Source organism: Crocuta crocuta, unplaced genomic scaffold, assembly GCF_008692635.1.
Source record: "Crocuta crocuta isolate KB4526 unplaced genomic scaffold, BGI_CrCroc_1.0 scaffold334, whole genome shotgun sequence".
NCBI classification, from domain to species: Eukaryota; Metazoa; Chordata; class Mammalia; order Carnivora; family Hyaenidae; genus Crocuta; species Crocuta crocuta.
In genome coordinates, this window is record NW_027533260.1 from 1333472 (window position 1) to 1341809 (window position 8338).

At 62.2% G+C, this 8338-nt stretch overlaps 2 protein-coding genes and 2 non-coding genes across 4 annotated transcripts in view; 3 read left to right on the top strand and 1 right to left on the bottom strand.

Moving 5' to 3' along the window:
* Positions 1-2206, top strand: part of LOC144217706 (Friend virus susceptibility protein 1-like) — a 5110-nt gene extending 2904 nt beyond the window's left edge. The window contains exons 3-4 of the mRNA XM_077747369.1: positions 400-443; positions 831-2206. Of these exons, the coding sequence (XP_077603495.1) occupies positions 872-1741 (870 nt within the window). The 5' untranslated portion in view covers positions 400-443; positions 831-871 and the 3' untranslated portion in view covers positions 1742-2206. The remainder of the gene's footprint in view (positions 1-399; positions 444-830) is intronic.
* Positions 220-312, top strand: LOC144217806 (small nucleolar RNA SNORD88). The gene has a single exon (XR_013330960.1). It is a non-coding gene; the product is annotated as a small nucleolar RNA SNORD88 (small nucleolar RNA).
* LOC144217809 (small nucleolar RNA SNORD88) lies at positions 677-766 on the top strand. Its single transcript, XR_013330962.1, has one exon. It is a non-coding gene; the product is annotated as a small nucleolar RNA SNORD88 (small nucleolar RNA).
* Positions 2207-4131: 1925 nt separating the features above from the next.
* ACP4 (acid phosphatase 4) lies at positions 4132-8338 on the bottom strand (the record flags this gene model as incomplete). Its single annotated transcript, XM_077747134.1, has 10 exons — positions 4132-4247; positions 4326-4504; positions 4736-4860; positions 5302-5384; positions 5467-5599; positions 6288-6383; positions 6501-6599; positions 6920-7066; positions 8086-8172; positions 8246-8338. Coding segments are annotated over 10 exons (1158 nt in total), but the record flags the coding sequence as incomplete, so codon positions are not given.

The window sequence follows — 8338 nt, forward strand, 5'->3', positions numbered from 1 at the left end:
GTCATACAAGGTGACAGCCACGGATAAGCCACAGGGAGGGGAGGTCAAGGGTGGTGGGGGGACTGTGGCATCAAAAGGCACGTGATGGGGGCTTCTTGGCGCCCCAGTGGCCGGGTAGCAGTCGTTTGTCCTGCCTTCGTGAGCTCTTGTCTGTCCTCCCCCTTAGCACTGGAGCCAGGTGGCTCTGTGACTTGAGGGAGGAGGAGGACAAGGGCACGGGGGCCCCCGTGATGTCCAGCACTGGGCTCTGACCTCCCGTGAGGACATGGTGCCCCCCCGGGACCTTTGACACCCAGGGGGTCTGAGGGGCCCCCACACTGGGGATGGAGGGCTGGGGGGCCGCGGGTGCCCTGTGTCCCGCTGACCTGCTCTTCCGCTCCGGCTCCCTCCTGTCTGCAGGTGGCTCCTCCAGGAGCGAAACAGCCCCGCTGTCCCTGTCCTTGGTAAGAACAGAAGAGGCTCTTCCTGTCACTACCATAGTAATAAGTCTCTCGTGAAATGCGTAGATGATGGTGGTAATATAAAAGCAAATGCCGAGCGTCTACTCAGCTGGGCCCAGTGCTAAGCACTAGACTCACGTCACCTTCACGGCGTCCATAGGAAGCGCGGGGCGGTGAGGGAGGCTGGACACGGGAGAGGTCATGACATTGTCATGGCTTCGGAAAGGGCTGGCTGGGGACCCCTGTGATGTCCAGCACTGGGCTCTGACCTCCCCTGAGGATGCAGTGCCCCCGGGACCTTTGACGCCCGGGGATCTGAGGGGTCCCGCCACGGGGAGGTGCTGGGGGGGTGGCTCTTCCCACCTGATGGCCTCTCGGTCTTCCCTGAAGCTCCTGCAGCAGCGCCCCTCCTGGCTCCCCGCTGCTCCGTCATGTCCGAGCGAGCACTGGCGCCCACCCAGCCGGGGCGGGGGGATCGGTACTACACGTACACCGAGCTCCTGGCCATCTCGCGCCGCTTCAAGCAGAACCCCAATGAGCTCATGATCACCTGGATCCTGCGGGTGTATGACCAGGGGGGCTCGGCCCTGTCCCTGAATTCTGGAGAGCTGGCGCTGCTGGGGGACCTGACTGGCGATGCCATCTTTAACTACCACTGCAAGGCTCTGCGGGGTGGCTGCCGGACGCTGCTCGCCTGGCTGCTGCGGGCCTGGCGCCAGCGCTGGGAATCCTTCCTACACTTTGAGGCCACCGAGCTGCCCTTCCGCCCCTGGACCACCATGGAGGAGGGCATCCAGCTGGTGCGCGAGCTGGGCATGCTCGACTGGATCTACCGCGAGCCGCCCGCGCCGCCCGCACCGGAGCAGGAGCCCGCGCCCGAGGACGTGCCCTTCACGCAGGGCCTGCAGCGGCGCCTGCTGACGGCCGCGCCCTCCGAGCTGCGGCTCTCGCTGGTCAGCCTGCTGGTCAAGGGCATGACGGTGCTGGAGGCGGTGATGGAGATCCAGACCATCGCCGACGTGGGCCTGCTTTGGCGCCAGAGCCAGCCGGGCCGCGCCAAGCTCATGCTGGGGCCCAACCCGACACGCAAGGACCTCGCGGCCTGGCTGCTGAGCCACGGCGTCCCCAAGGAGAGGGTGGACAAGCAGCCCACCAAGGTGCTGCTGGAGCTCTACATCAAGGAGGCCAAGCGCAGCCGGAGCCACCCTGCCTACCTGCTGGGTGACGAGCAGCCCCCGCCTCCCCCCTACTCAGACCAGGCCTGTGGGGAGGAGCCACCCGCACCCGTGCGCCATGACTAGGCGGGGCACCGTCTTCCCGCCTTCCCGCTGCTGCTACTCCGCGGGGGCCGGGGGGAATGCTGGATTCCAGGGGAGATGAGTCAGTGCCTCCCGAGCACCCCCAGGGTGGACTGAGGGGTGGTCCATCTGCTGGTCTCCAGACTCCTGGGGCTCTTGACGAGGTGCCCTTCCCCACGGCCGCCCAACCGGTGTCACCAGCCAGAGTGATGGTGGGAAGCAAGCCACCGGCCGGTAGCCCATGGGTGACTTGTGCCCCCTTCCCCAGGGGCACAACCTGTTACATTTCAGCCTGTTACACTTCAGGCCCATTGGCACCCGCTCTGCCACACGGGCCCCCAAAGCACTACAGGCCAAGTGGGGTCTCCCCACAGCCAGTAACTTGAAAGCACCTTGAAGTTTGTACCCTTTTTCTTAAGCTATTTTTAAATGCACCGTTTTTAACTAATAATTTAAGCATATACAATACTTTGGTTCTCTGAGTGTTTCTGGTGTTCTGGTTTGGGTTGGTTTTTCTGACTTTTTTGTTTGGGGGGGGCAATGCTTTTCACTTTTTAAAGTGGATTTTTGCTGTTTGCTCACCTGGAGGAGTGGCAGCCAGACCCATCTGGGGTTTCTAGCTGGATTGTGGCATCTGGGCAGTGCCCGTCACGCCCAGGTTACATTAGGTGTTGGGGTCAAGAATCACAGCTCTCTGGGGACAGACCACCCTGGTGGTCAGCACTGGGCACTGGTCGCTCATTAAATAGTGTCGCCGTGTGCGGGCTGTCCTGACTGGCAGGGTTTGTGGTGTGGTCCTGAGGTGAAGCACATCCAGAACCCTCCCTGGGCAAGGGCAGGGGTGGCGCACAGCAGCCCCAGGGGAGCCCCCATCTTTCTGCGGGCCGTCCCAGTGCACTGCAGGCCCTGGGTCCTGTCATCCTGTTGGACCCTTTAACCCACTAGAACGTTGGGTCAGTCTAAACAAGAAGGTGCCCGCCTCTCCAGGGTTGCATGAAGGCACTCTGAGGCGCCCTTAGGGATGGGTCCGCTGGTGGTCCCCACATAAAGGAGCGTGGCTTTGGCCTTTCCAAGCCGGGCAGACAGGTCTGCTGGCCTGAGGCCAACCACGCCCCAGCCCTTTGCACCACCACCCCGAAGTTCAAGGGGCCTGGCACCTTATTCCCCCCGGGGGAGGTCTGGGGGCCTGGTGGCTAGGAGTAGCTTCTTGCTATGAGCAGCACTCCCATCTCTGATCGCCTCTGGCCATCTTGTCTAATCAACATCTGCTGCATCCTGGGCTCCCCACTGGGTGCTGGCCATCAGCGTGGGGCGTGTGGGCTATGGCCAGTGAGGGCTTTGGTGACCACACCGGGGGGGGGCAGCCCCCAGGTTTGGCCGTCCAGTGCTTGGCATGTGGTGGAGAGGGTGGTGTCTCCCCTCCCAGGTCAAGTGCAGGGTCACAGGAACAGGCCTGGAAGCGGGTGTCCCCCACAGGGCCTGCAGGCGCAGATTTTAGTCCCAGTGCAGCTGGGACCTGAATTGTTCACTCTATTTAAATAGCCCCGTGGGAGCCAGTGGGCACCCAAGCAGGTCCCACCCTCTGCAAACCATTGAGGCCCCAAGAACGTTCCAGTCCCACCCACTCTGGGACCTCCAGCAGAAGCTTAATGGCAAGGGATGTGGGGTCTGAGGAGTCTCATCTCTGCCAAAGGAGATGGGAGCGCAGAGGCCAGTCACAGCCTCGGGCTTGCTGGTGGCTTTGGCCCTTGCACCTCCTTATGAGCTGTTCCCTGTCCCCTCCCCCGCCCCCCAGCGGGGTGGAAAAGACTGAAGGGGACAGCCAGTCTCCGACAGCATTGAGGGCTGGCAAGGGTCGCCAAAGCCAGGTTGGGTGACTCCCAGGAGCCAGGTCTCCAGGGAGTGCGTGGCCCATGGAGGGGCTCACGGGCCAGGTGCACACAGCACGTGCTGCCCCCACCCATACCTGTTCCCGCAGGTACTGATGCACCGTACGCACCCGTGCACCTGCGTAAGTACAAACCCGCACACACAGCATGCACAGAGAGAGGCGGCACGCACCCAGCAGGCCTGGAACCCTGTCACGGACACGTGCATATATGTGCCGACACGTGTGTGCAGACACCCCACGTGCACCCAAATGAGAAGTGCAAAAACATTCACACATGTGCCATATGCGTGTGCACAAGCCGCCGCTCACACGGGCCCATGTACACACACGCACACACATGCGGCCACACACACAACCACGTGCAGCCCCGGGCCGGGGAGCCCTCCCCTCGGTTCCCTCGGGATCGGGCGCACACAGTAAGTCACGGGAGCCAGAGCAGCGGGTGAGCAGACGTGTTGGGGTGCAATGTCAGCTGTGGGAGCGGGGCGCCCGGCTCCCCAGCTCACACGGGGCTCCCCCAGGCCCGCAGGCAGCCGGGTCTCCAGGCCAGCAGGCCCAGCCCCATGCTGAGCGCCGCCAGCACCGCCACGGCCCCGGCCAACAGGGGCACCACCGTGGCTGCAGGGACGACACGGGGGTTTGAGTCTTGGGACCCGGGACCCCCCACGCTCCCAACCCACCGCCCACGGCTGTCACCTGCAGGGGTGGCAGGCTCACGGGAGCCGTGGCAGGGGACCCCGTGAGCCGGAGGCCGGGCCGGGGCGGTGAGCTGGCGGAATCGGCCTAGTGGGCAGGGGCCCGGGCACCCGGGGAGGCTGAGGGGCGAGGGCCGGCCGGAGGAGTCGTTGCGGTAGAAAAGGGAGATGGTGACATTCCTGGAGGGAGACAGGAGGTGGTGGCACCTGAGCCCCTCCCCGCCTCCCCTGCCACTGACTTAGATCTGGAGAACAGTAGCCCGATGGGGAGATGGGGCTCCTGACTACTTCCAAGCACCATCCCGGGCAAATCCCCCCTCCGGCCCCAGGCCACGCCCACTGCCTGGGACCCCATCTCTCGTCCTGCAACAGTGCTGTCCAGCCCCTTCCTGAGCGCCACCCCCTCCTTACCCTGCATCTTCGTCAGGGTCCCCGAGGTGCCTCCGGAATTCAAAGCCGAGGCAGGCGGCATACGGTGGGGTGTGGCCGTCATAGAGACCCAGGGCTCCCTGGAGGGCCAGCAGCGTGCTGTCGTGCTGCGGGTGGGTCCCAGGGCTGAGACGCGGCTCCTCCCTCCACGTCCTCTCTCTCCTGAACTCTAGACTTGGGCACCCAGCTGCCTCCCAGATGTCCCCCAGATCCCTTAGAACCAACCCCCCCCCCAAATCTGCTCACCTTGGAGGCAATCCTACCAATTACAGGTAATCATTTAATGAAGATTGGTCAAGGAGATGCAAAAATATGATTGGGCAGTCCAGTCAAACACTTCGTCCTTCCAGAAGAGCTAAACTCTCTTATAACACCATCACCTCCCTCCTTTCGGACTGTGTACCTCTAGTGATATGGTCTGAGAGTGTGGTTCGGAGATACGAATTGCCCGAGGCAGCAGGCGGAGGTTCCACTGAGACCACCCCACCAGCTCTTCCTCCCTTCATCCCTGTGCTCACATGGCACTGCCTCCCCTCCCAAGGACTCACAGCTGAGTACATAACCATCTTGAGGGGCAACCCTAGGCGCTGGACCCGAGAGAAGTTGGCAAGGATGGCATCCAGCAGGATCCCTGAGAGGACAAGAACGGAGCGCTGAGAATCCCCCATTGGAAGGCGCTTTGGCCTCCCAGCCTCCCAGCCCCACAGCCTCACCCCCTGTCAGCTGGGCCTTCTCGGCTGCCCGAGGTGGACCCACGTGGGCCCCAATATCCAAAGCTGAGATCTGGGCCAGCGTCCGTAGGACATTCGGGGAGGCCCAGGATGGGAGGGGAAGACCGTGGGCTTGCTGGAGGGAGACAGGGAGAGGAGACAAAGTGACCAGGACATCCTGAGCTCTTCATGCTCCCCTCAGCCCCCCCCCCCCGTGCCTGTGCTGTCCTGTTAGCTGCAGCCGTCTCCCCCACCTCCCTCATCTGAACCCCTCATGGGCCAGGTCTGGCCAAAAAGCTATGGCGTGGCCCATAGCAATCGTTAATTAACAAGGGCCATCACCTCACTGTCCAGGAGCCCTCACCCATCTACATCAGGGCACACGCAGCAGGGACTGGGCAGCCCCTTAGTCACACACACTGCACTTCCCACCGTGCAGCCAGGATGAGTTTCACGGAATGAGGTTAGCAAAGACTATCTGAAGAGCATCATGCAGGTTCAGGTCAGCTCCTGCTGCTCAAGTTTTGATTTCGGAGGCTTTTCCCGCAAGGGAGCTAACAGAGGAGGAATTACAAACACAGACTCAGGCCTTCCTGCAGGCCTCCGGGTGTGCCCAGCACTGCTCTAACGTGGGTCTTGATCTTCACAGAAACCCCAGGAGGTGTTGATATGTGCGTTGCTATCCCCATTGTGCAGATGGGCAAACTGAGGCTCTAAGGGTTATGGGGACTTGCCTGAGGGAACACAGGTAGTGAGCTGCAAAGCTGGGATTTGAATCCAGGTGCCCTTACTGCCTTGGCTGGGTGGGTGGGGCGAGGGCTCACCTGGCACATCAGCGTGTCCAGCACCTTCCACGCCCTGCGGAGCGGCTCTCCGACCAACGAGAGCCCCGTGTAGTTCTCCAGGTGAGTTAGGAAGTCCTGGATGCACCGGGCTGGTTGAGTCTAAGGGACCGCCTCACCCCGCCCTGCCACGTCCTCCCTGCCACGCGCACCACGCCGCGCTCTCCCCGGCCCCGCCCCGCCGGCCCTGCTCACTGTCCAGCCCTCCAGGGCAGTCTGGTACTCCGCAGCCTCCGTGGCCTCCCTTAGCAGCTCATGGTATCGGGGACAGCTGCGCGTGGGGAACCTCAGCAGCTGGGGGGAAACTGAGGCTCAGAGAGGCCAGCTTGACTGGGACCCCAGTCCCAGCAGGGGGCACGGGGAATTGGGGCCCTTGTCTCTGGTCCAAATCTCTCTTCCAACTACCCGGTCCCTCCCAAATCTGGCTCCGCAGCACGGAGATGGCAGCTCACCTCACCGAGACAGCTCTGCCCCCGGGGAGGGAGGCCTCAGTGCCCCTCCCGGGGGCTGCTCGGCTGGGTCAGACTGCCTCTCTCAGCCACCGGCTCCCTCCGCCCAGAGGTCTCTGTCCCTCTTTATCCCTCCCACCCCCTGCACCTGCCCGGCCCCCTGACCTTGTCCTCGGTGACTGGCACTGTGTGCACAGGGATGGGCCTCCAGGCAGCCTCTGGGCGCCCCGGGGCAGCCTCAGGGAACAGCCCTGCGAGGTTGGCCTGAGCGCTCTCCAACGTGCGGTCAAAGTCAGTGCTGCGGACATACACCTGGGGTGGCGGGGAGGAGGTCAGAGGTCGGCTGCAGCAGCAAACCAAAAGCTTCAGATTCAGTTCAAGGTCGAAGTCAGGGGTTGAGGGTCAAAACCCAGGGCAAATTGGAGCATCTGGTCATCCATGCGGTAAGTTGGGGTCAAGGGTCAGAGGTCAATGTCAGGAGGGGCTAGGTTGGAGATCAGAAGTTGGATGAACATGTGGGATCAGAGGGGTCAGTTGCCTCATTGAAAGAAAGGAAGATCAGAAGTGCTGGTGGCTGGAAGTTGGGAGTTCAAGGTTAGAAGGGGAGGTTGAAGGACATGGGACCAGAATCCAGTACACGTCCATCGGGATCAGAGGTCAGGAGGAGTGCTCCTATTGAGAGATGTCGAAAGACAGAGGAGGACACGGGAAAGGAAATCCAGACTTGATGAAGGGCAGAGATCAAAGATGGGAGGTCGGGAGGGCAAAGTGAACCAGTGAGGGTCAAAGTCACAATCGGCAAGTTTTGGCATCAGAAACCAGAGGTCAGAAAGTCTGGTCGGAGTTGGTGGGAGTCAAAAGACAGAGGTGAGAGCCAGAAAATAAAGTCAGGGGTGGGGCGCCTGGGTGGCTCAGTCGGTTAAACCCCCCAGTCTTGGTTTCAGCTCAGGTCATGATCTCATGGTTTGTGGGTTCAAGCCCCGTGTCAGGCTCCATGCTGATGATGCAGAGTCTGCTTGGGATTCTCGCTCTCTCCCCCCCCCGCCCCTGCTGCTCCCCTGCTTGCACTCTCTCTCAAAATAGATAAATAAACTTAAAAAAGAAAAACCCAGGGTTGATGGAGGTCAGAAGTGAAACATATTCATGCTGAGATGGGGTCTGAGGTCAGCATGAGTAAGTCAGTGGTGTGGAGGTGAGAGATCAGAAATGGGGTGCAGGTTGGGTTATGGGGGGGGTCAGAGGCCAGAGGCAGAGGCCCACAGTGAGTACTGGAGTCAGTGGAGTCAGAGACAGAGGTCAGGAGGCCAGGTGAGGGTCATCGTGGGCAGTACCTCCTCCCGCCGGTACTCGGGGCTCAGAAAGGCCTCATAGCGGTTCCTCAGGAAGCGGCCCAGCTCCAGCTGCTGGCGGACCCCCTCCTGAGGGCGGAACTGGCATCAGCGGACCCCTCCCCGCCCCGCCCACTCCTCCGGGGCACTCCCCGCTTCTCACCCCAGTCAGCTGCCCCAGGCCGCGGGGCCACAGGACTGTGATCGCCTCCTTGTGCGGGTCGGTGGGGTAGGAGGCCAGCGGGGCCCGGGGGCC